This window comes from Stegodyphus dumicola, chromosome 9 (genome assembly GCF_044657685.1).
Source record: "Stegodyphus dumicola isolate Sdum_Otavi_A_Nest chromosome 9, ASM4465768v1".
In the NCBI taxonomy this organism is placed as follows: Eukaryota; Metazoa; Arthropoda; class Arachnida; order Araneae; family Eresidae; genus Stegodyphus; species Stegodyphus dumicola.
In genome coordinates, this window is record NC_140776.1 from 36349035 (window position 1) to 36376924 (window position 27890).

A 27890-nucleotide genomic window follows, 5' to 3' on the forward strand; every position below is an offset into this window, starting at 1 on the left:
TTCCAAGAACTTCTCCCGCTCTTTGCAGTTTAGTAGAAGTTAAATATTTGCTTCGGCGCGTAATTAAATTTTATAAATTATTTCTTTGCATCTGGAAAATTATCGGCAGCTTTTATGTTAGGCAAAGGATTTTAGTCTCTAATTTATGAAGCTTCCTTAACTTCAAAAATCGATCATAACAACGATAAGTGCCTTAAAATTCCACTTTCGCAGTATTTTAATCATCATCGTCATGTGCTTTCTATTTCAGCTTATTAAAAGGATTGGCTGATAACTTAACGGAACTTCGGTTGTACATTTAACAATCCACTCAAGTAATAGATTTTTCCATTTTATCCATTACTGAACGCCGACTAAAAGAGGTCTTTCGGTTAGCAGAACCAATACTAAAATTGGCAGCTTTTAAGATATTTTCCCTGTGTAAATAATACGATTAGAAGGCGCAGGCAACACGTTCAGAAAGATCTTGATTTCCTTTCTCATTATCGAAAGATTAACTGCTTAAGTTTTATGTTAAGCATAATCATCGTACAAACTACCTTTTCTGATATTTGGGACATATTTAATGGATGAGCGAAATACATTCAGATTATGCTCAGGTGTTTATAAACGAGCTTAACTGGTTCTTGATCTTGAATGCCATTCTAGAAAGAAAACCTGCATTGCGTTTCCAGCATCTGGCGTGAGCGTATTTGCAGTCTGTCTTACTAAAAAAGAAGCAATAAATATAAATACTTTCATCCTTCGCCTCTTTTCGTAGAAACGTAAATGTGTTTGGTTTGGGTGACTTCTTTGGATGACTTCGATTAAGCCAAAAGCAAACTAATGCAAGCTTTTGTAGAAACATCGTGATTTAAAGTGGAGTATACAAAGTATACCAAAAAGATAAATTGAGCTTTATTTGTTTAGATAATCTTAGATGTAAACTTCAAACTTTAATGTTTCTTTCTATAAGATCTGTCTTTTTATGAAAACATTTTAATGCTGTGATTGGGGATGGTTATGTAATGTTTAGCTTTTTGCATGAATTATGCAGAATTAAAATTCCAATTACATGACATTTAACTATACTTTAGATTCATTAAAAATGAAACGTATTATACTTTTAACATAATAAATTTCCGGTTGTAATCTGAAACGGACTGACCCACTTAAGTAGATTTTCCCCATGGTTTTCAACTTATATTCATGATACTTCAGGAAAATTTAGGAAGCAAATACAAAACGAAACCTCCTCGCTTCGGTTTGGTTTGTTCTATTTGATTACGGCAAAGGCTCCAGGGCTATCTGACTAAGGGGAGGGATGCCTTCGTAGAGGACTTTCTAAGAGAACCTGGCTCGTATACACGTTATTCATGAGGAAAACAACGAAAACGCTCATGCAGCCAGCCCTTTCGTTGGATTTGAATCTCGGACCGAACTACCAGTACTCAGCGAGATTACTGCTCGGCCGCTGGTGGGTCTTGCTCGCTTCGGATTTTAATACTTCCAACTTTGGTAACCAGAATTCTTCACTCAATTCCATTTAATCCTCTTCGTATTTGGCGAAATTATTTACGAATCATACTTGAATGAATTTTGCAAAGAGGGATATGGAGAGTATTTTTTAATTGATGAAGCTTGATAAGTGACCTGTTACTTAAAATTTATCATATGAGGATCAAGAACTGCTTTATATTTTCTTTAGCCTCCCAACCGGGATAGTAATTAGCGACACTGACTGCCGGATCGAAGGTTCCGAGTTTGAATGCTAGAGAAGGCACAGATGTTTATAAATATGTAGTATCTGCGCAGCATGAGGGCATTATAACTATGCGGAGAGCCGAAAGTCTTCTGGAGAGGTTGATGGTAGGGGAAGAATCTCGGACCTGTCCCCCTCCTGGGGTGCTCTTCTTCGAAATTGAGGCGGAATTGAGCAAAATCGTACTATTCACCTGTATAATGCTCAAGGCTCTTGCTAGCCACAAGCGCAATCTTACATTCCTTGCCACGATGAATTTCGTAGACTTGCTCGGATATTATTGTGAGATAAATGAGATAAGTAGCAACAAAGAAAAAATAGGTTTTCTTTAACAAAACCCTTCTCAACGTTGAGACTGTTTGATAAAATTATGTGAAAATGTCTATATGTCTAGTATCAAAAACAGATACATGCATTAATAAGTTCAAAACGAGGTAAAGCATTTCATAGAAAAGTTTTCGGCTGCCGATGGGAAGAATTTCATAAATGTAGAAACTAATCTTCTATATCGTCATCATAGAGTAAACGTGCGATAGTTAGTAAAATGTCCATTATTAAGCAAAGTAAATTTAAAATATTTCATATCACTTTGTTGTACAAAATACTATGAAGTATGTACAAATTAATGTTTTAGGAGTGCAGTAACAAATACAGTGACAGGTCCTGTTTATCCAGATCAGAATGCTTAGCATTTATTTTCTTGTGTTTTCCTAATTTTGACAAAAAAAAGTAATGATATAATAATGAAAAAGATATTGAAACGCGAATTAATGACACACATGTTGTTAGAGAGTTTTTTGATAGCTTTTGAATGTGAAAGTGTTTTTTTTTTTTTTTTTTTTTTTTTAGATTAAGGGAAGTCATACACCTTAAAACCCAGAAGATCTTCGATTATGTGACTGTTGCAAGAATTGGGATAACTTATTTATTTTAAAAGCAATTACTTCCAACTTTTTACAGCTGACTACATAATACAGCTGCTTTCTGAAATAGTAATCACAAAGTTTGCGTCGCCACAAATATTTTTATAATTTAATCCGGTTTCTGACAAAACGTTTCGTCATGTTTCTACCTTGCGAGAACAGTTTAAAACATTCTGTCGCATAATTTAATTCTATATTTAATATATAGCTTTTATAAAATTTGTAAATTGCTGTGAACCAAGAATCATAAAGAATTTCATGTTATTTTTTTATTTTATTTGAAGTTGAGTTTAAAAAATGTATTTTATTAAAAAATCTGTAATGATTACGTGCATAACATTTTTAATATTAAAATATTCATCCGATTTTGGGTTCAGTTAGAAGGTAGTGTCCATATAAAGAATTCCATCAAATTTTAAATATGCACCATTAGCCATTTTTAAAATATCAAGCGCGCAAGGTGGAAACAGGACGAAAGATTTTGTCACAAATCGGATTAAATTACAAAAATATTTGCGCCAACACAAACTTTCTGGTTACTAGTTTCCAAAGCAGCTGTATTATGTAGTCAGCTGTAAAAAGTTGGAAATATTTGCTTTTAAAATAAATAAAATATCTCACTTCTTGCAACAGTCACATATTCGAAGTTTTATAATTTTGTGTGAATGCCAGGGATACCACTCTGCTTGTCTATGTTACACATCAAGTGTCCCTGCGTCAACAGTCGCTACCAGTATACTGTTTACAGAGCAAGCTGTTTGAATATTTTCTGCAGATATTACTAGCGTCTAATTCCACTTTTTTAAAGTACGGTTGGATAATTACGCACATATATAAATAGATGATGCACATATACATCCAATATGTATATAGAATGGGCATATTTATTATTAGCATACCTTACAGAAAGTCTTAGTGAGCTATTTAGGTAGAGTTAAAGCTGAAGATCAGAAGTTTCAATATATTCAACTTTTTACCATTACGAATCTTGAAAGTATTTATTTATCACCTAATATTGTTATATTTAAAATATTGTTTGATGTGAATTTTAGTGCCGGCTCATTTTAAAGAAGAATTCATGGCGGAAACCGTTCGAAGGGGAGAAAAAGTTGTAGTAAAATGCCAAGCATTTGGAGACAGACCACTTACTGTCACATGGAAGAAAGACGGTCAGCTTTTGGATAAACAGGCCGAAAAAAAGTAAGCTAACTTTTACCTATTAACACGACTGACATAAATTTGGTTTAAATCATTTGTTAATAAAATTGACATAAACGTATTTTATCCAAAAGTTCTTAAATATTTAGGCATATGACCATTTTGTTTAACAAGAAATTTCCTAAATGATTGTCACTATTTTATTAAACTCTTACAATTCCTTAATTTAATAAAATAGTGATAATTATTCTACGATATGTAATTCTATTACTGTTTTATTTACTACAGTTAATTTGGATTGACATTTCCTCATCAGTGATTAAAATGACCGAAATAAATATGAACATATTACTTGTTTTTAGATTCTTAATTTTGCTATGAATTTACAAGTATCCATTTGAATATTGTAAATGCCCAGGAAAAGGTTTACTTATTTTTAAGATGAACAAAGCTACGAACATTTGTAAGATGAATTATAACAGTTGTAGGATGACTAAAGCTCAGATGCATAAAATGCAATGTATTTATTTTATAATTATATTTCATATGTTTACTTACTTACGCATTCCAAACATCACAAAAGGTAAGATATACTCAACATATATTTATATAAACATCAATAATTTAAAAATAAGGGCAAGCGTATTAGTTTTCTTTACGCATAAAAAAATTACGACAGTGTCTTTTCTGAAATGTTAATTATACGGAGAGCAAAAAAATAATCTACGAAATATAATCGAAGATTTAGACTGCAGTCAATGAACAACCTTAAGAAATTACTGTCAGAAATTTACACTTTTACATTTATTTCTGCACTATTCGTACCTAGTAGTATATTTACTTCAGTTCAATTACATGTAAGCGAATGGCATTAGACATGGTATTAAACAGAGAAAAGATAACATTTTGTAAAAGATATATAATGATGTATATAGAGAGTCTGAAATAGCAACTACCAGGTCTTTTACAGAGCTAAGCTTCGGCTTCGAAGATTTTTTAAATTAAAGGGTTCCTTATAATAAAATGGTTTTACTTATCCAATCATGGATAAACTGTCGCTTTTATCTTTAGGTCTGAAATGAATCTGTAACCTGTCAATACATTCTTAATTGGGCCAAACATATAAATATCTAACGGTGCAAGATATGCAAGATATCCTACACAGATTATGTGTAGGATACTCCAATAGATCAAATTTCGTTTCTATTCATCCTTAATAAGTTGCTTCAAAGCTCGCCTGACACAAATCTTAAGATACCCGAAACTGTTATGAACAGTCTGTAGAGACTTTAGGTATTTTTTTGAAGCAGGCAAGATGTAAAATTAGCAACCGCCTTCGCCGGGAATCGAACCACGGACCTCTGAAATACCGGCCCAGCATGCAGAACCACTACACCACGAAGGTACGGCAAGAACGTGAAGAAATATCTTATAAGTCTGGAAAAAACGGCGCCTAATTTGTTACAGATTCGCCACAAGATCGATGGTTATTCGTCGGTTTCTGAGAATCATGGTACGTAGTTGTCCAATGTTCTAATCTTTTGGGCTTGATTACGTAGCTTCATTTTTCATGGGTTGTGAAGCATTACGCCTTGTAATCCTCCAGACGAGTTAGGTTATTGAGAAGACACAGAAATACTAATTCTAGATGAAATTGTTCCTTTATATAATAATAAGCATTTTTTATGGGAGTTGTTTACCCTGTTGCAGCTCTAACAGTAACAGTAATTGGCAATAACGCGGCAAACTGTTACGGTTCCTGAGACAGTCGATACTATGAAACAAAAAATGGCACGAATTCCGAATTCGACTAACCAGTGTTCATCAGATGACGTATAAGATGGAAGTCGTTTATGATAGAAAGTCTCAGATTTCACATCGCGTTTGCCAGTAAAAGGCTGCAAATATTGCGGAATGCGGCCCAATTTATAAACCTGGTTGTGGATCACAATGAAATACGTACTTAGCATTTTGATTTCTCTAGGAAGTTTCAAGGCAATTGTCGTTGAGATGTCAGATAACTTTCCTTCGTAAATAAAAATTGAGTATAAAGTAAAAGATGAATCTAAACAGACACGAGTCACAGAAAGGTGTTCAAGCAAACCTGCTTAAAATTGTTTGACATATAGTAAAGCTTCTTAAAAAATAGTAATTTCAAAGATATTGCTGAAAACATTTCATTAAAGGAATCTGAGATCATAGGTAACCGAGTTAACAGAAAATATTATTTTATTACGTGTTCTGTTATGCATATGCAAAAATAATTTCAAAAGTAGCTTTCCAAATGCCTAAATATATTTTACTGCACTGCCAGTTTCGGTATCGAATTTAGAAAGGAGATATTCAATTCAAAACATATAAAAATAATATGCTTCTTTCACGATAGCTAGCGAATTTCTGATACTCAAGCATTAATGCCAACGATATTCAGAGAGCATGAAATTGCATCTGCAGCAGCTATAAATGAATGAATTAATTTTTTAAAGCCTGGAAAAAGGTTTTCATGATTTTTGAATTAAAGAAAAATTTTTGGACTTTTCTTAGAAATACTAGTAGGAGCAATTATATTATCATTCAAATATATTAGTTTCACAATGTCCTTAATAATATTAATTTTATAAAAATTTGCATGTGAGTTCTATATTTGTGCTAGTCTGAATATGAATATTATATACACAAACCATTTTCTGGTAAAGTTTCAAATTTTATCTTCCTGAGAACGTCAGATATTTTTGCGACATTCTTGACATTCGCTTAAAAATTACCAATAATCTTTTCTAGGAAGTTAAAATCTGAAGAAAATTTAGAAATGTTTAAAGTAATATTGCATTTAGTTCAAATTATTGAAAACTGGGATTTTTTTTAGTTAATACTTTTTTATGCTATTAAATCACTTTTCAGCTCTTGCATATTAGAAGTCTTCATTGGCTTCAGAATTTTGAGCATTATATAGCAATTGTGATGTTTTACAGCATTATACATCAATCGATTTTTAAGTATACTTTGCAACGTATACTTACAATGGACATACAGAGAAAACCTTTAAGACAGCTAAGCGTACAATACTATGGCTGGCATAGTAGGTCATAAATTCGAAGATATATTTTTACATATGTATTTGTTTTAAATAATGTTTTCCTGAAATTGTCGTAAAAGAAGTTGTGCGATTGTAGTTCTTCTAATCATTGCTATGCAGAGGAAAATTATTTTTATAATAATTGGCTCTTCAGAACAAAAGAAGAAGTAATCATGTCCTCACGCATTTTACAGAAAACTAGCTGTTTTCTCTAAGGCAAAGAATTTCCTTCATTAATCTCTAAAAGCTTATATTCCAAACAAAGATGCTATGCTAGAATATTAAACATTTTAAATGTAAAATCAAGAGAAATTTCAATAATTCGCAGTATTTAGGCTTTCAGCAAAGTAATACAGTTAAATGAAACATTGCGTGGTACCATGTATCTCTGAAACATGCAGATAAAATTACATTAAGAATAATATAACTCCTTATAGAAATAAATATTGAAATTACTTTGGAATGTATTACTTTGGATTGTAACGTATTACTGTGTAATCGTTTTTCATCACAGTCACATGTATACTCACTAGAAAAGACCTGGCCGTAAATGTCCTAATGTGGCTTATTTTCGCAGATGTTAATCGTCAGCATATACTTCCAGGTTTTAACTAACACAAGTATTCGCGTTTCGGATTTTTAAATTTTAAAAATTCATTTTGTAAAAACTATAAAACTATATAATCTATTCGTACAAAAATTTAGGTTTCATAATTCGTACTTCCGGTCCCTATAGTTGTATTTAGTAAATATGTTAGAATAAATTAGTGTCACTTCTATATAATAAAACTCGGCAACGTCAAAAACAAAAGAGCGCCAAACGATATATTGACGAGAAAAAATTATATCGTTGGTTCACATGCAGAAGTATTAAAAAGATTTTGTGCTTCATTCTTTTTAGCATGCTACCTTCTTTTATAAAATATACTCCCGATAATATTGCCTAATAGGTAAGTCTGACTCTATTTAAAACTTGTAAACGAATCTCTTGTAAGTTCTTCATTTCAACACCTCGATTTAAATGTTTGTAAAGACTGTTCATTTTGATATTCTATTTGAGTTCTATCTGAGTTAAGCAAACTCTCTAACTTGTTAAAAACAGATTTCATTGTTATTCTAACTTAAGATTCTGTAATAAAACTGTGCTAAATAGATAATAGTGTTCTCAAACTTCTTAAGTGTGTTTAATGAACGGCATACCAAAAGTTTACACTGATTGTACAAAATAAAACTCAGAACGTTTGTTAGCGAACGTTTGTTCGCTAAGCATTTGCCATTTAATTTAAAGGAGACAAATTTATTACGAAAATTAGCATACTATACATATAACTAGCACGGCATACGTATAACTACTATATCTTTTAATGATTGGTCAGGTGTTCCATTTAGCATATTCATTTATCATGCATTTGTTCGTTATTTTTAAAAAACGGCTGTCACGACTGTTTTGACAGCTGTGATTAATCTGCATTGTTATTTTTTCACTTTTAGGGTTAAAAGGGTTTCAGGGTTCTGTATCCCCCCTCTCCTCTGCTTGGATATACACGTCTGCTGTTAGGGTATCATTGGCAATATTTACAAAAGGCAATTAAGTAAATATTTATGATACTGACTGCAATGTATGACAGATTGATTGCGAAATGAATCAAGTTTTCTCGCAGAATTTTCTCAGTTCGAGAAACATACATACACTCATGAAGATTCTTCATTATATAATTTCTTTAAGTATAACGTAGGTCTCTAATATTTGGTGGCAACAATTTGAAAAGTGAAAACCCGTTTATAGTGAACTAACGCAAAATGCCAAAACGAAGTTAATAACGCTTTCGGGATAACGTCATTTGGGCTAAAAAGCCCAAAGGGCTGAAGCTTTCAGATTTTATACTATGCTTAAACGTGCGTCGCTTTTTTTTTACTTTCATTTACAAACACATACAGGTTTCAAGAGCACTTGGGCTAATTCCACCCTGGGGGAAAAATGTTTAAAAACAGCAAATATTTAGAATTTCCAATAGAGAGTCTCGCGCGCTGGAGATAAAAATGTTTTATTCCTCACAGTGTTGCCACTGCTCGCTTTGAAATTGTTGAGTTTTGTAATCAGAAATTCTTTAAAGTTTATCAAAATATGAAATAGACAATTAAAAAAATTCAAAAGTCCAAATTCTAGCTTCCTGGTGCCCATGTTCGAGTTGAGGACTATGCTATTCCAAATTCAATGAGTCTTGGTACCGTTATTTTTTTAACGATGCGAGAAACATACATACGTTCTTGTAGATTCTTTAATATTTAGTTTATTTAATACACACGGTGATAATATTTGGTGGCAACAATGTGAAAAGTGAATTGGACAATTAAAGTGCTTCGTCGCAAAATGCCGTTTAGGGACTAAAAAACCTTCTTGGCTAACGCTCATTTGAACTAATAAATAAATAAACATTGAAACATTTCTGTAATGACGTGTACCTCCTTATGGATTCAAGTTAAGCATCCAGGATACGTATCTCACAGCTCTAGGATTATGATTAAGAAATTTGTCTTGAAAGTTACGTATTCTGTTTTTTCCGGGAGAGAAAAGTTGCAAGAAAAAAAAATTATGAATATTTTGTATATCCAATTTCATATCATTATCTGATAATGTTTTTGATTATGTTTTTAATAAAAGAAAATGATAAGTAAATAAAAATACTACTATTTAAAGGGCTTTGGGGTATTTTCAACAGATATAGTTTTCGGAACATATACTATTTCCAACACAGGTAAAAACTGCGTCATAGTATTGCCAGATAAATGCAAATACCTTTCGAAACTGCCTTGGGGAAATTTTATCTCTGGGATACGTTAGACTTTCAATCATGACCCAAGAGGTACAATCTACGAACGTTTCGAGAACCACTGATGTGAAATATTATAAGCATCTTTCAAGTTTTCAAATGCCCCAGGTGTACAGTTCCTAGGAATACAGAAATGAAATAAAATGCATTCTTGTCTGATGCGAAAAGCTTGTTCTGAGAGAGATATGCGATTTTTGTCAGCTAGAATAGAATTTGTTTCATTCGTTTAAAGCCTTTCTCATCACATATGTTTAATCACAAGCGTATATACAGTATTCATAAAATTCATTACATGGCTTTTATTTCCGCAACCGTTGGTTGTTGACATATATTTTCAGCTATAAAAATTCTTAAATGACGCAAATATTCAGGTGATGGTATATTTAAAATAAAAAATAAAATTTATAAATACTACGAAGTTTTTTATGGCTCCCCAGTTATCAGAATAATTATCCATTTGTAATATATTATACACATTTTAAGAAATAAAACACAAAACTTTCATTTCCATGCGACACAAATTGACTCAGATATTTAAAGTTTCAGAGTATGTTTTCTGATAATTCAAGGGATTGACCAATCCTATAAACATAGAGGAACGAAAGACTTAATTTTTTTTAATTGCTGTTGTGACTAAGTTCGCTTGTCTGATATCAAAGCAAGCCCATAAAATGTATTGTGGCAAGGAGGCAATATTGCGCCTGTCGTTGGCACCGTGTGGCTTTGCTCATTTAACGCCTCCAATTTTGAAGGAGAGCACCACTGCGGCACAGATCCGAGTGTCTTACACCCTTCCCCTTTATAAGCAAGTACCAATCACTTAATGGCAATAAAAGAGCTTACTATGAGTAATATAATTCAATTAATGCAAATACACCAAAAACAGTGAATAGTCATCAATATAAATAATACAGCTAATTAAAATCATCTTATAGTGCTGGTATTTAATATTGCATTTGGTCTTTTGTTATTATGAGCACTACAATAATTATAAATTACAGATTCTAATTTCAGAGCTGGGATTGCTTTTCATCTTACTGTGAAAAATTTTCGCTAATTGATAATAAATGTGCGAAACTGTACAACTTTGAGTTCCCACGTGGATTGCAACATTACGCACATACATTGTGCACCAGTAATTCGGCGGAGAACCAAATTCTGCGCTGTTTTGTAATTTTTTTTTTTTCCATACGATTTACAAGAATAATACAGGGCTCGAATGTCGGCGACCGTACAAACAGGTTTTTCACGTCTCCTGCTTTAAAAAGAAGCCTAATGACTCTGAAAGTGGCGCCCGAACTAAGAGATTGTCGACGATATTTCGCTACCACAGTCCGCTTTAAGAGGGGTCGCACTTTAAGAGAGTGAAATATATAAGGTATTTCTTCCCTCCTTTTTTCTTGGTGTAATGGGAAGCATACAGGACGTGTATTCGAGAGGTCCAAGGTTCGAGCCTCGCTTGAACACTGCACATTTTTCACGTCTCCTTCTTCAAAAAAGCCTAATGACTATACAATATTAACCATAAAGACCTGGACAAACGTAAAAAATTTAGGTTTAATAGTTTTTGAAAACATGAGGTTTCGAATTTAAAAATACTGTAACGTGAATAGCTGTATCATGTAAAATATTATAATTGTTTTTAATGTTTCAAAAGTTGCTTTTTTCTATGTAAAGAAAAATAAATACATATCTGCGATCTATGAAACAGAAAATAAGGATTACGAAAAGACTGCTTAAGGATTTGGTATATAATGCAAATTATATATATTAGTTAATAATATATTTATATCAATGTCATTTTTCAAAAGTTTGAATCCTATTACTATTCAAAATTTTGTTAAAAATAATCAAATATGATATTTATTTTTAATGGTAAATATGTTTTTAGCTCAAAAGGCCGTTAACCCAGAAGGGCTATTAATTTCGTTTTGAGACCTTGCGTCGAAACTTTTAAAAGCCTGAATCAGTTTTAAAATTGTTGCCACAAAATAGTTATTTTTTTAGTCCTGTATTATATTTTAAGAAAATAAACAATGAAGAATCTGCGTAAATGCAGATATGTTTCTCGCATTGTGATAAAACAACGATACCTATAACCATCAACTTTTGAATAACGTATGCCTCCATCCGAATATGGGGCTCTGGAGTCCAAATTTGGGATTTGTTTTATTATCTATTTGATATTTTGTATAGCATTTATGAGTTTTTGATTAAGAAACTCAAAGATTTCAAAGCCAGCAATAATAACACTATACGGGAAAAAAAAAAAAAAAAAAAAAAATTCTCCAGCGCGCGAGAGTGTGCATCGGAAATTCTAAAGATATGCTCTTTTAAACATTTTGTGACATTACTGTTGAATTGAATTTTACGGTTTCAGTGCAAAGAACATGATATTTAATAAATAAAGGTAGCACACAAAACGTTACAAAAAAAGCTCCTTTGGGCGTAATGCAAAATCTGAAAGCTTTCAGATTTCAGATTTGAAAAATTCATCTTGACTTAACGGCATCGCGATTATTGTCATGGTTCTAAGAACGAACAATTATGTAACTTTAATACATATTATTTCAGAAATATCGTATACATATTTGATAAAATGAAATAATCTAAAATTATTAGTTTCATAAAATACATTTTATTGTTAAATACTTCTGAAATATTTATTGCTTCCTATTTATTTCAGAATTTGATATTATTAGAAAAGAAATATTAAAAAAACATTTCTTTTTTAGTATTTCCCTAGGTTAGGTAAAACTTACTTTTAAAAATCAATAAAATTCCTTTTGTTTCGCGCTTTACATTATTTACAAACGATAATGCATTACTTGTGTTCTTATATCAGCACCAAAACCATTATAATGATCTCTTAAGTACTTTTGTTCCGACATCAGTCAAACTTAGTTGTGTAATTGCCGAAAAAAGTAATATCGAATTCTCCACTGAATTGTAAGTCATTTATTGTTTGATAAGGAGATTTTGTTTCCGCAGAGAGATCTGGATCGTTGAGAAATGTGATTTATGGCCACCAAGATTTCTTCTTCTTCCGTCGTATCTAAATCTCCATTAATGATTGTGATTATGATATCATGTTATATAGAAAAACATATTTATTTGACTTATTTTTGCTCTATCAAGACTATTCCATACTGAATACATGTAATTTCACTTACGTGGCGCAAGTTTCCCTTGCTATTTGATATTCTGAAATATGAGAATCTGATATGAAATAAAATATGTCTAGTTTCATCCTGAGTGATAGTGATAAAAGATAACAGAAAAAGATAAAATAAGCAATATAAATAGAATATGGCTTTCTTGCTTAATAAACCTTTTGTTTTCTTGCCTAACCAATGAGATAATTTTCCGTAATATGATTTCCTATACGAGATTATTTCGAAATATCGTCGATTTACTGTACTGTATTTAGTCATTTTAAGCAATCCCATGACGTTTTACATCGTTGAAAACTTTTTGGGTACAAATAACTGTGCTTTTCCTTTATATCCAATTATTAATTACAAAAATATAAATTATTTTATGTATATTCTTAAGGGGACAGTGGACGTTCAAATACTTTTTTTAATTATTGTGATAGAGATATAAAATTTTGCATGCATGTATATTTTACTATAGTTATATCAAATATCTTTGAAAAAAAATTCTGGCTCATGGCATTTAATTTTTTTTTTTAATATTTACATATTTTTTTTCAAAATGCTCCATGCGACTTAATTTTTTTCTGTTTCTTGTTATTTTGCTTTACCTTTTATTGAAAATGCATTTCAATTACAACTTAGAATCAATTAGTGAATTGCATAAAAATGTTAGTTTTTAATTAATACTTCTTTCACATATACCTAAATTTTGGACAAAATTTCCCACTTTAATACACTTTAATTGGACTTCTATCCCTTTAATTAATTTCCATTCAAAAATGCATACTAAGTTTTGTTACATGTAAAAGTAGGAATTTAAGTTACAAATCACAATCATTTTGAACATAAACTAAAGCGCATGGAGCATTTTGAAAATGTAATAATCACGAAACATTCATTATGAGAAAAATACATTTTAAGAATATTTTTACGCTTGCCTTTAATATTTACTTCTCAGTATGGCCTAATATATAATTTTATTTAATATAAATTATTTTAGCATTATTTTAAATATTCATAAATAATTTTTCTACTAATAAACCCGTAAGAAATACTTAATATTACTTTAAAACTTTTCTCGAACACTTTTAGCAAATTAAACTAAATACTTTTTTTTAACTAAGAATCACTTTAAAAACTGCCTGCACCATATGTTCGCAACCTGCAACCATATGTTTCCTCTTCCTTATTTACATTGTCATTATGTTTAGCTACTTTACACAGTTTTTAGCAATTCTTCTTTTCTTGTATCCAGATGAACACCTCTGTTTGCATTGGTCTATACGATGTGTATCTTGCCTTTGATCAATAGATATTGAACATGAATTTATATCTTCCTGTTCCATACCTAAAATATTTAAACACTCAAAATTGAAGTTACGAATTGCTGTGATAACAGCTATTTCGAGTCTGTTTTCGATTCAAATGTTTATCTGGGGCAGTTCTTTTAAATGACACTATGTAAACTCTGTTTAGTGTTTTGTGTTTCTCCAGATATGCATCTTTCTAAAAGCTCATTACTGGCTAGTCTTTGATACACTGGCAGTATTTTGGATAAAACATCTACTGTTAATTTGGTTTTTATCATTAAATGAGATTTAGTTTTCTTATTTTTAACAATGCTACTTGGGGGTGGGGGGTCCTTGGTGGTGCGAGTTTGCCGTCTGACTACTTAATCTACTTTGCTCGGCTGCATTGCACGTGCCTGTTGATAATCTCCGGCTAGGTTAAATTAAGAGCCAACTACGTTAGGTATTTGTGTCTAGCTTCGGCTTAGTCTGTTTAGTTTAGTATTATATTAGTTTCTTTTTTTCTTATGTTAAGTTAAAATCCCGAGTGGAAACTTTCCAGTAAGCCCAAAAATGGACCATCTGTTATTATTGCTTTTATTGAATAAAAGTGTATTTTATGCCTTCTCTAGACTCTGTCGTTAAATACACAAACTCAGCGGTACGTCGCTTCTTGGTTCATTAGGTTCCTCTACATTTAACATAGACAAAGTACTGAGGAACATTATAACCTACATTAGAATTAACAGAAAATGACTATATGAAGAATTTATTTGCATATTTGTCAAGTTTTATTTAAGAGAATAAGTTCATTTAATCACATAAATTAAACCAGCGTTTAAAACAAGTACACGCTTTAATCCAAAAAGAACAATGTTTTTGTTTATATTTTTTGCAAAAAGCACATATTTAAATTCAGCTTGTCATTGGCTTTACAAATATTTTATTAATTTTGAGTTTGGTTTATTTAGTTATGGCAAAGCACTCGAAGGCTATGTGCCTAAGGACAGAAATGCTTTCGTGGAGACATTTTAAGGGAAATTGGCTCGTGTACACGTTGCACATGAAGAAAACCACGAAAGCGCCCATGCAGTCAGCCTCGTTCGTCGGGATTCGAATACCGGACCGAACTACCAGTATTCAGGGACTTTACATTCGACTGCTGGCGGAGCTCGAAATTTCGAATGAATCATGGTTAGGTTACGTTGAGTATTTGAGTAAAGTATGCATGTTCTATATGCCTAACGTGAGGGATGGTATCGTGGAGGAATGTTTAATGGGAACTGGTTCGTATTCACATTATTCATAAAGAAATCGCGAAAAATCAAACATGCAGCCAGTTCGTTCAACTGAATTTGAATCCGAGTCTAGGTACCAACATCTAGTTATCTTAACAATTCGATCACTGGTAGGGCATCGATGAAATCCAACAATGAGGTCCTTCTCCATAAATGATCGTCACATTCTGGGTTTTATACTCTTCCTAAGTAACTAAAAACTAAAAAAATAAATAAATAAATAAATAAAACATACATATCATTAATGAAAACATAACATAGAATGAACAGCTCTCAGACTGTAAAAAAATGTTAATGGGAGAAGGAATGCTACGAAAGCGATAAGACAAAAACTACGTAATTGGAGATTACATGACGTACATCTGGGGCCTAATTTGCTGAATATTAAAGTGCCACAGCAACACTAAAAATGTAAGTATAAAGAAAATGATTTTTATAGAGTAAAGTAACATGTATTTTATTACTGAAAGAACGGAATTTTTTTTTTAAATCCATTCAGGGACCATAGTTTAATTTTTGAAAAAAGTAAAATTACTAATTTAATTTTCTAATCATTATGTTATAGTGATAAATAAATGTAAGAAAATATTATTTGAAATATGTATGTTTATAGAAAATAAAGACTCTATAGTGCCTGTAATAGCTCAATACCTTAAAAATATGTGCGTAAAACCAAATTAAATAGAATTATGATTATACACGAATTTAAAGCGAAATATGGTCCTAACATTCTTCTGCTAATTTATAGTAATCGAGAATATAAATGGAAACATCTGCTGTAAAAGATGTATCCAAATATGTAATAAAGTTACGCAGCATGAAATTCTGAAGAGGGTGGTAAATATTTTTGCTATGTCTCTTTTTACATTATCTGTCTTTAGACAGTATTTCATTACATTCTCTTCATAAAATTAGTCTGTTCAATGATTTCTCTTATAATGCCTATATCTTGATTACTATAATGAGCTTTGTAACTTCCGTAATTTAAACATGTTTTTAAAACTGAATTAGGATACACATCAAGTATTTCTTTGGCGAAATAACTTTTGACCAGAAGTCTGGAATCTTCAACAGAATTCTGTAGATTTCTTAAATGAAAGAAATCCTGAAACTGTAACTGGCATAATAAAATTTTTAGAAAAATTTTGAAATATATAATGATTGAAGAATTTAGCGGATAAAGAACGGAAAGCGAATGAACATACACAAAGATAGATTAAAACACACATTTATCATCTAATCCTCCAAGCGCCTTCGCAAATATTGCAACTCAGAGAAAATTGATCTTATTTTCCACGCATCTTTCTGCATAGCTGTTTCTCTGAGTGCTGTAATTCGGTAAGGAATATGATTTTTGAGTAGTCTTTCAAATTTACCTTTTTACTGATTAGCATGCTTAGAGGTTTAAAAGTATAAATATTCTAATTAAAGTTTAAAATCTTTTCTATTAACTTCTCTGTCTAATATAAATTTTAAAATGTGATGTGGACACTACATGAGTTCCTTGTACAGGTGAGCGGGAGACAGCGTTAAAATATATATTTCGCTATTTGTTAAAAATTAATTCTTTTTTTTTTTTTAATCTGGCATTGCCAAACTTGAATAATTTCGTCAATTAAAATATATATTAGTATATGACTGCGACCAACAATTGCGAAAATAAAGGCTGGGAAAGGACTTTTAAGAGGGTATATATATATATATATATATATACACAATGTCGCATTCATATACTAATACATATTTATAATACCACCGATTGCAATTAAAAGGGACGATGCACAACTAGTTGTAGCAATCCATATACAAAATTCCAAAGTTCACCCTTAATTATTTTTGAGTTATGCTAGGTACATATATACGTACATACGTATGTATAGACGAGGTACGCACGTATAGATGTATGTATAGTATAAGTATGTATAGACGTAAATACAGACGAGGTACGTACATACGTATGTATAGATGTCATGAAAAAATCCCATTTGAATCCATTTTAAATCCATTTTTATAAGCCAATTTAGACATTATTCTTTCTTCTTTGCAATCAACAAAGATTCTTTTTAATATATTATGCGATGTTCTTTATTACGATTGTTTAAAATTCGTACGCAAACTTCAGTGTCCAACTAAAAATAGAAAATTTAAATACCATTGTTTTAAATTCTAGGTACACCATTGACGAAACCATGACGGATGAAGGTGTGACATCGGAAGTTCACATTCAATCAGCTGATCGTAGAGATTCTTCGTTATTTACATGCGTTGCAGAGAATTCCTTTGGCAAAGATGAAATGAATATTCAAATCATAGTCCAAGGTAAATGCTAGGAGTAGAAGATTTTATATGTAGTATTCTTATGCTACTCATTGATAGTTGAGTGTTATATATCAAAATTTAAAACCATCATAATTAGAATTTTCTTTAAGATAAAAGAGCACTCATTCGACTAGAATTAAAATAAGGAACTTCAAATATAATTTAACTTTACAATGATAAATATACGGTAAATCGTTTTGCAAATTTTCCATCCACACTGTCATTTTTTGCAAAAAAAAGGAGAAATCGAAATCATACTAAAATGAAAGAAAACGAAAGAAAAGCTTTTTCAATACATTAAACTAAAAATAAATTATAAAGAATAACTAACTAAGTGAATAAAAGGGGACAGTAACATGAAAAAATGACGGAAGAGAAGTTTTTTCCAAAATTTTCCAAAAAAATTTCAAAAAAAAAAAAAAAAAAGAGAAGTCCAAAATTTTACAGATAATGTAAAATTTTTGAATTTTTTTTATTTATGTAAGCTATTGTTTTCTTACTATAATGTTTCTTTTGCGAGATTAATTGTCATTAATTAGGCTTTTATATATATTACTTACTTTTACACAAAATACAGTATATTAGTGCAATTTATTTGAAAGCCTCAGCATGTTTTATAAAAACTTTGCAAAAATTTCTAGAATGCTTTCATAAGTATGTGTTAAATAACCCTAATGAAATTTAACAAACGTTTTTGCATTAATATTAAGAAAACACGAGTTAATATTTGTAAAATTATTAATTGCTTAAAATTATCATACAGTATATTCATTACAGTCATTGGACTTTTTGGATTAGTATCTAAATCAAAAGAAATATTTATTTAATTATCAATTACGCACAATAATGAAATTCGTGAATTACACCATTGATCACCATACGAAATTAGACAGTCTGATACTTCCATTATATGCTATGAAGATTAAGTCTTAATTCCTAACTTTTAGTTTAATTTAGAAGGGTTTTGATCAGCATTTTTACTTTGTAAACAAAACTTTAGTTCTGAAACTCAGCGGCTAAATTCCTGAATTTTATACATTTAACGTTTGCAATAAATTAGTTACATGTAAATATTTTTCTGTTCATTCCTAAATTTTGCTTTAATTTAAAATGTTTTTGAACAATATACTCACTTTGTAAGGAAAACTTCAGTTCTGAGACTAGCCTTTATATTCGTGAATTTTATGCATCTAAGCTCGTAGTAAATTAGTTATATGTCAGTACTTTCAATGCTTTGTACACAGTTGCATAACTTTTATACATAGTACAAATTATCGTAATAATATAATTTCTACTAAGTATATCGACGCTAACGTAATTCACGATTGTAACGTGAGTCTGTGATCAACTTAAATCAATTAAAAATGCCAAAAATAAATGCACGCTGTACAAATTTCATTACAAAATATAAAACTTCTAATTTTATATCAAATTTCTAGCTGTTGCTTTTGAAGTCAATGTTTCTTTTTCTAAATTATGTTTGCATGTCAAATTAAAAGAATTCTGACTGTAATTTTATTATTTCATAGAAAGACCAGACAAACCATTCAAAGTAGCAGCGCATGAAAGTACGAGCAGGAGCATTTCTCTTTCTTGGTCACCTCCTTACTCTGGAAATAGTCCTATTTTACTCTATACGATACAGTACAAACCTAATACAGGTAAACAAAATCTTTCTTTGGTCCTCTGTTTGTGAACTTAATAATGAATATTTTTTCTCAATGTAAGAGAGAAAACGTAAATTTTATTAAGAGGTTTAGAACTCTAGTGCAAAACAGGAGTTAGCTGAAAGATATTTCGACATAATTTTCTTAAAAACAATTACTTTAAACACACTGCAATGCAGAAAAATATTGTTGGCTGTTTTGTATGCTGCGAAATGTTTTTAAAGAAAATTAGTTTTTTTATTAAAATATATTGTAGAAAATTAATTTTTTTTAAATGTGAAAATCGCTTAAAATAACATGATTTTATTGAATTTATATTGTAAGGATCTTAAGTTTTACTAACGTTTATTTTTATTTTAAATCTTTACTATCACTTCTTATTTTCTACTTCCGGCCAGAATTAAAAGCTTTAACTTATTTATGCAAATTTGTCTGGCGAACGCCAAGTACTTAAGTTGTGGCTTTTTGACAAGCGAGAGAGAGGAAGAGGTTAGTCGAAGCAGGCCGCTTACCTTAGCAGTTTTACTCAGTTGCTGGTTGCCTTCCAGGCCAGAGGTTTAATCCTCGTGATAATTTTTAAACGTATTGCAGTGTTAACAGTTCTCTGTACTACATACGGCTTCCTGTTAATATAAGGCCAATCTTCCACGTAGGCCCTTGTTTATTATTCAAAAGTTAAGTTAGAGTTTAGTTAAATATTCTTATATTCTTACGTTCAGACCACAAGTAGTTGGTCTCTGTATTCCGAAGTATGGAAATTATTGTAAAGAGTGAAAAATAAAGGGTTTCGTATACCCTTCCCGTGTATCTTGTCTACTTCCCACATTTATTGAACATAGCTTTAGTAAGCTCCCTGTTCCGAGTCAGGTCCTTGCATGTTCCCAAAGAAAGTAAGGCGGAACATTGAACCTGATAATATAAGGAAGAGGATTGATTAAAAACGTATAATATAAAAGTCGAAGATTTATTGTTATTATTATTATTACAGCTTTGTTACAGTTATACGCTTGTTACAACAATCATTTACTATATTAATTTAAGTTGCTGTAATAGATTGTTACAACAACGACTACAATATATCCCTAGATGGTGGTAATATATTAAATTTACTTGAATTAATAACGACGTTCGTGATAGTGGGTTTTTTCTTAGCACACAAGAGCCGTTATATCGCGAGTCGACCTAATTCTTTATTATTATTATTATTATTACACGAAGAAGGCTACATACTGCTTATATTTACTAACTATATTAAGCTCGCAAACGCGTATTTAATAAATTGAAGGTGAATTTAATGAAACGTAAGAATAGTAAAAATGAAAAGATAAGTAACTGTAAAATGGTATTGCATCTCTCTCTACTTACATACTTACTCATACTTAGATACGTACAAGTATCTATGTGCGCATATGTAGTAGTACTGATGCTAAGATTTTCAATTTTCTCTGTTACAATGAACGGTCCTAAACTGCCATTTTTCTGACAAAGAATCATTTCATCCACGAATCCTTCATAGCATTTGATCATTGAATATGCTACATATATAGCTAATAATCACAATTTTATGAAGAAACATCGGTCCGAATTTTTTCTTTCTCTCTCTCTCTCTCTTTTATTTAATGCTCCTTTTGATTTATCTACAGAGATTTATCTTTTTATTATAAGCTTCATTTTTTCCTTTAATTTAAAATTATTTTTGTTTTAGCAATTTTCTGCAAATTACATATAGTTTACAACAGTTATCAGAAATGAATGGTATTTATTCTAAGCAAGTCTAAAATGTTACTAACTTTGATTTCAATCATAAAATAAATGTTATTGAATGATAACATCATGGAATTGAAATTAAATTGGATATTTTTATACGTTTTGATACATTATTTATGACATTTTTGTACATTATTTATATTATTTTTTTTTTTTTCAGAATATTTCCGAATGTTCTGCAGAAATATTTATAATATAAATAATAGATGGCAGCACAAGTCTGACATCTTTAAACAGATACAAATACTAATATGGTCATAAATTCGAAAATCTTAATACCTTTATTTATTATTGTCAAATCTCCCATTGCTGTAAAATTGTAAAACTCTCTAATGAGTGATAAACAATCTAAAATATAGTGCACAATTTTCTAAAATGTGAATTCGAGCTCATCTATTCGTTACTATTTCATTATCTTTGATTTATATAAACTCAATAAATGTTTGCGTGTTAATAACTATGTGAAATATGAAATTTCGGTTATTTAACAAAAATACTGCTTCCAAGACTACTGAAAAACAGATTTAGAGAATGCTATTACAAAATCTTCTTAGTTTATATCTACATAGATGCAAGGACGACTTTAAAGTGGGACATTTTGCAAGCAAGTTAACAGCTTGAAAGCTTTTAGCTGTCAGCTAGTTAACAGCATGGAAAGAATAATGTAAATTCAAAATTTTCAAGAAACAGTGAACGCGAATTTTTTAATTATGTAGTGTTAAAATTTCTGAGACTTCCATGATTGGAGATCTTCCAGTAAAACTGGATTGAAATGACATTTGTAATTAATTTTATTAGTAGAAATTATTTTTCAAAATCACGATGACACCAATTACGTATTGTATTACAGTTATTTAATTAAATAATTCTGTTATTCAGGCGATTCACAAATGATTTCTTTGCCACATAAATAATTTAAAATTAAATTAAATTATAAAAATTAATTAATTTTTAGTGAAAATAATTAATAAATTAGATTTGAATTTACTATTACAAAATTAATCAAGATCTTTGGCTTTTAATAATTCACAAAAGAAACCCGAATAAATAAAAAAACATTTTCTAATATTATTAGTAAAACTTACAAAGCGAGACATGATTACATAATTTATTTTAAATGCTTTTAATAAAAATAATTTTAATGACTTTTTTGCGTGCATAAGTTTCTCAAATATTAAGTAAATTAGTCATCAGTTTCTTGAGGAAGATATTTTATGAAATACTAATTAAAAGTAAGTAAAGGCTTGCAATTGCATAATCATATGAAGATAGTGAATAAGTATGGGAACAGATTCTTTTTGATATATGAAGATAGCAAGTATTTAATTTCCAGATATGAATTACGTATTCCAACTATGAATTACGTAAGCACAGCAAGTATTGATTTAAATTTTTATGCTATAGAAGAGATAATAAGAATAAAGTTTTAATTTTACAATCGAGAAGTAAAAAATTATGTTATATCAACGAAAATTAACAAACTGAAGCAATTAATTCATTAGAAATTTCTTAAAGAAGATAATTGTTTATGCTGTAGTTGTAGTGTTGTTATTATCTTTATTTGAAATAGAAAAGTGGGTTCTGAAATGTGTGTATCTTGTTAGCATTTTTTGCTTTAGCTTTTAATTTCCGTTACTTTTTTCGAAGTCCACTTATCTTTAATTGTTTCAGACCATTTTAAGTATTTTTTCCCCCTACTACTTTCTTTAAAATTATAAGATTTAACTTTTTGTTTAGTTTAATTGTTGGCTAGGGAATTTAATTACGTCGCTGTGCTTAATTAGTGTGTTGCGGATTTAACCCACTCTATGTCTGACAATTTTGCTTTGAACTTCCGAAATGTCGACTAGTAATTGCGTTCTTAAGTTCTGTTCATTCTTTGAATACTTTTACTTCTCAAGACAGGGTCTAGCTTCCATTAATTTTCATTTAAAGAATTTATGCTTTGAAATTTATAAAATTTATGCTTGTTTTGAATAAATACAACTTTATACGTTGTTAACATTTTTACTTTTAATTAAAATCCTTTTGTAGCACATTGTCTCCTGTCCATTGCACCTGCATATTTACGTAATTAGTAATTATGATTTAAAAAATGTCTAAATTTTATCACGCAGTTTAAGAAAACATTAATTTGAAATTTTATAAATTAACCCTAGAGGATTTATAATCTCAAATATATATGAATAATAAATATATAAGGAAAAGTAAATTTAAAAAAATGTCCTGACAAAATTAAGTTATGCAAAAGAAACTGCTTAGATTTAATTTTTATAGGTAATTTATAAATTAAACTCATTTCAGAAAATTTAAAGACCTTTTCATCTCTTAAACTCTCATTTCAATATTTAAATAATAGAATCATGTCTTAATTAATATAATAATTTTCTTCAGGAGGCTGTTAAAAGCCATGGTGCTTTATTTACTGATCTGAATACTGATTAATTAATTCCTACATCATCAACTACAATCAATATATACTAGAGTATCAGCTTAACATTTGAATCTGACATCTCTCAAAGTTAAAAAATAATAAAGTTTGGAAATATTACTTGTTTACAGCACATAAAATTCTTAAATTAGAATTAAATTAGAAACTTAAAATTAATTTTCAGATGATTCTTAACTCCTTTACTGCAGCTTTAATTAAAACGTGCAGCAACCTGAAGGCTTATTAATTAATCCAATACGTTTAACAATTAATTAAACACATAATTATACCACAAAATATTACTAAACCTTTTTTATTATTTCTTTCTAACTTTCCTTTGAGTATCTTATTCGTTCTCAAAAATTCTAAAAGACTAAATACTCTAAAACACTCCAAAAGACTAAAAAGATTCTAAAATATAAAAATTCCATTATTGTTAATTAAATGATAGTTACTTAAATTTCTAATTTAATTAAAATTAAATTTTTGATTAAATAATACACTTAATAACTATATATAACTTGGCAGGTAGCTGGAAGGATGACGCAAAGGAAATTACAGCTTCTGGGGCCGATAGTAAAGCTATGATAACAGGACTTCTCCCATCAACAACTTACCATTTCCGAGTAATGGCAGAGAATTCATTCGGGAAAAGTGACTACAGTTCATATGTAGCTGCAACGACGGACTTAGAAGGTAAATATTTTGGAATTAGTCCACCATTTGTTACTTAATCTCGTTTTCAAGATTTATATCTTAAATTTTAAATTGCCAAATATCATTTTACGGGTACGTGTAATAGTTGATATAGTTACTGCTATATTAATTCTTATGCCCTCAGTATGGATATCACTTGATTATATCAATATGAATGGGAGCATATAAAATTCAGGCAATAATGACTCAAGAGATGTCTTCTGTACGAAGATTATGTAAAATTTGAAATGTTATATTAGATAGTTATAGAGTGTTAGATTAATTTAGTTTCCTTGTATAGCTTTTAAGCTTTCGCTCACATTCATTATATGATTTTTTGCTGCATGACATGCAAAAATAAATTTGCTTGTGTAAATACAGTAGAACTCCAATTATCCGAATCAAATGGGAACGGACCCCATTCGGATAATCAAAAATTCGGATAACTGGATTTTTCCCGAAAAACGGCTCTCTGTCCACTTTTGTTAATTACTGTATGCGCTGCATGTTGAAAATAAGAGAAAAAACTATTTCTAAAGAAAAGAAGGTTTTTAATTAATTAAAATGAAAAGGCAACACATTTACGTACATGTTAGATACTGTACAGTACTTACCAGTGCTGAAAATCATTGCTTGTTACGCATCTCAGTCAAAGGAATCTGCTTGACGGACACGATGCCTGCACGTACAATTTCTTAGCTAGTCGTCACATGCTTTAAATGACGACCAGCCAAACTTCTGAGCTAAGATCTTAGCTTTTTCAAAAAGAATCGGACCCGAAATTGGGTTTCGCATACAATGTTGCTTCAAAAACCACTTGAAAACCGACATCTCCTATACTTTTTTGTTGCTGCCGTCATTGATTTTCTTGAAGAACTTCCATCTTCGTTTTCAAGCAGTGACACGAAGCTTAAACGTGTAAGTTTGCTCCTTTTAACGTATGGAATCGTTGACTGTACAACAGTACGTTTTCGTCTTAATTTTTTTCTTAAATTCTTAAAGCAATTCGGATAATCAGCGATTCGGATAGTCGGAGTTCGGATAATTGGAGTTGTACTATAATTAGAGGATAAATTATGGAACTGGATCAAGCATACGGAGCTAATAAAATTTGGCTAAGATGTCATTAAATATTTAGCTTTTGAATTGTGTAGAATTTATATTTTCACCATGTGTTTTAGTTTATTATTGATTAATTCTCGGTAAATAATGCTCTTAGTTCCTGGAGGTCCACCTTTAAACGTTCGAGCAGAAGCCGTAGGCTCACAAGCAATCCGAGTAAGCTGGCAGGTAAGAACTCGCTGTGCATTTTTATTTCTCGGTCACAGGTTTCTAAATTATGGCATTGCTATTAAAATGATATAAATTCTTCCTGTTGTATTTCTTTAATCTTATTTATATGCGTATAATGTAATTTAAATTCAATTAATAATATTTTTATTTATGACTATCTCTTAGGAAATGACGAGTAAATTATTTCAAATAGAATCTATTTAAATATAAAGTTAATTCGTAAGAAGACTTGGATAAACTGATTAAAAACCTGTAATACAAGAAGTTTAATATTGTAATATGAATCATTAAATACCCAAGGTACAAAAAATATAAAAGTATTAAAAAAAAGCCCTAAGTTGCTCGTCATTTCTTTAATTTATATTAATTAATATAATAGGTCGTTGAGTATGTGAGAAATAAAATCAAGCACCGTTTGTAAAACTTGCATTTTACAGCATTAATGCAGAAATTTAAAACTGTGCAAATAATACTTGCCTACATCTTCCTTACGTAGAAGAAATATCTTTTAGCAGATGCAAAGAAAAAAGAATCGGTGAAAATTTTCAGATTGCTAATTTTGGACAATATAATAACGACATCACAGAGAAAAGCTTAAAAATTTGTAAGTTTATTGATAATTGTTAATGAGATACATTCCGCAGGAGAAGAAGAAGAAGAAGAATCTTTCTTGTTTACATTAGCTATACATAAGTCACGTGATCTCTGAGGTCATTTGCAATGTTTGCTTACAAAAGCTATACATAATTCACGTGATCTATGACGTCATCGGAATGCATCTCATTAAGAAGTCAGATATGTTTTTGTATTCAGAATATTACAATTATAAATATAAATTTAAATTCCAGTATCATTAAGTTATTAATTTTCTTTATGTTGCACGGTGGAAATAAACTGATATTCAGTACATTTCAATTTCACTAAAGGAATTTTCTGAATTCTAGGCTATTGCATGTATAAAATATCGTGCACACATATGAACAATGATGCTTTTACGTAAACAAATTTCTGCTTTCAATATAAAACTATTTAAGGAACTACATTTTCACGAAATTAACAAAAAGTAATGATCTCTCACTACAAATTCTAGGCATTCAATTTAAATTAAATTTGGGCCTTTTCATTTTCTCATCAGAGTTATTCCGGATTAGTTTAGCATCATTACGTACGCAAAAAATACCTTTATTATCTAACATCTTAACAATGTCAACAATTTAATTAACATCTTAACCATCTTAACAGTTTGTGAAGATAGAATTTTAGAAAAACTTGTATTAAAATTCCGATTATTGTTTTTTCTTACAGCCTCCAGCACCCAATCTACAAAATGGCAGATTAGCTGGTTATTATGTGGGTTATAAAGTCCACGGTTCCACAAAACCTTACACGTACAAAACGCTGGAAATCACTGACGCTTTCCGAAATGAGTGCCTCATAACGAATCTGAAGAGGGTAACAACCTACAGTGTAATTGTTCAAGCCTTCAATAGGCGTGGTGCTGGCCCACCTTCAGATGAAATCAAAGTTCGAACAAAAGACAATGGTAATTATTATAGTACGTCTGCTATAAAATCTCAGACTAATGCGTTTAATGGATTACGCATTTATTAGAAAATGGAATTTTTAATAGTGTTCTTGTCATGCTTATATGAAATATTCTTCTAAGTCTGGTTATTATTTTTAAATTGGAATAAAACTATGCTTATATAATAAAAATGCACTGATTAACCCACACCTTATGACAAAACACTTAGAAACTCATTGTTTGATGCTGCAATGCAAACCATCTGGGATGTGTCGTGGCATGGATATTGCAGATCCTTGATAGTTATTATGAATTATGTAAGTATGTATTATGAAACAAGATCAATGTATGCCCTTGTGTCGTCCATGAGGTGAGTTGCGGAGTCTGGACAAGACCCGAATAGTCTTGTCTGCATGGGTGTTCAGACTCTGCTCTCAACTGTCGACAATTGTCATTTACATTACTACTATGAGAGCATTTTTACAGCGTTAGGATGTCATATTTTGGCTGCTGATCTCCGAATGTTTGTAATGTTTTATGCATCTAATATGTAATTATATTTCTATATCAAACAATTATTTATCTTTTAACTCATAGTAGAAGCAAATGCAATATATTTTACATGCATTGCATACGAATGAATACATATATAGGTGTACTTTCGTAGTTTCAGGTACCCACTGTAGCAAATATAGACAGCCGTTTCTATAAACACTGT

At 30.4% G+C, this 27890-nt stretch overlaps 1 protein-coding gene across 2 annotated transcripts in view; it reads left to right on the forward strand.

The window, feature by feature from the left end:
- Positions 1–27890, forward strand: part of LOC118193346 (cell adhesion molecule Dscam1-like) — a 672928-nt gene that overhangs the window by 608546 nt on the left and 36492 nt on the right. For both annotated transcript variants that reach the window (XR_015042955.1, XM_085823337.1), the window contains exons 14-19: positions 3717–3864; positions 17645–17793; positions 19323–19454; positions 24187–24354; positions 25574–25644; positions 26953–27190. Coding sequence is in view for 1 of the 2 variants with exons in the window: in XM_085823337.1 (XP_085679463.1) it covers positions 3717–3864; positions 17645–17793; positions 19323–19454; positions 24187–24354; positions 25574–25644; positions 26953–27190 (906 nt within the window). In the remaining variant the exon portion in view is untranslated. The remainder of the gene's footprint in view (positions 1–3716; positions 3865–17644; positions 17794–19322; positions 19455–24186; positions 24355–25573; positions 25645–26952; positions 27191–27890) is intronic.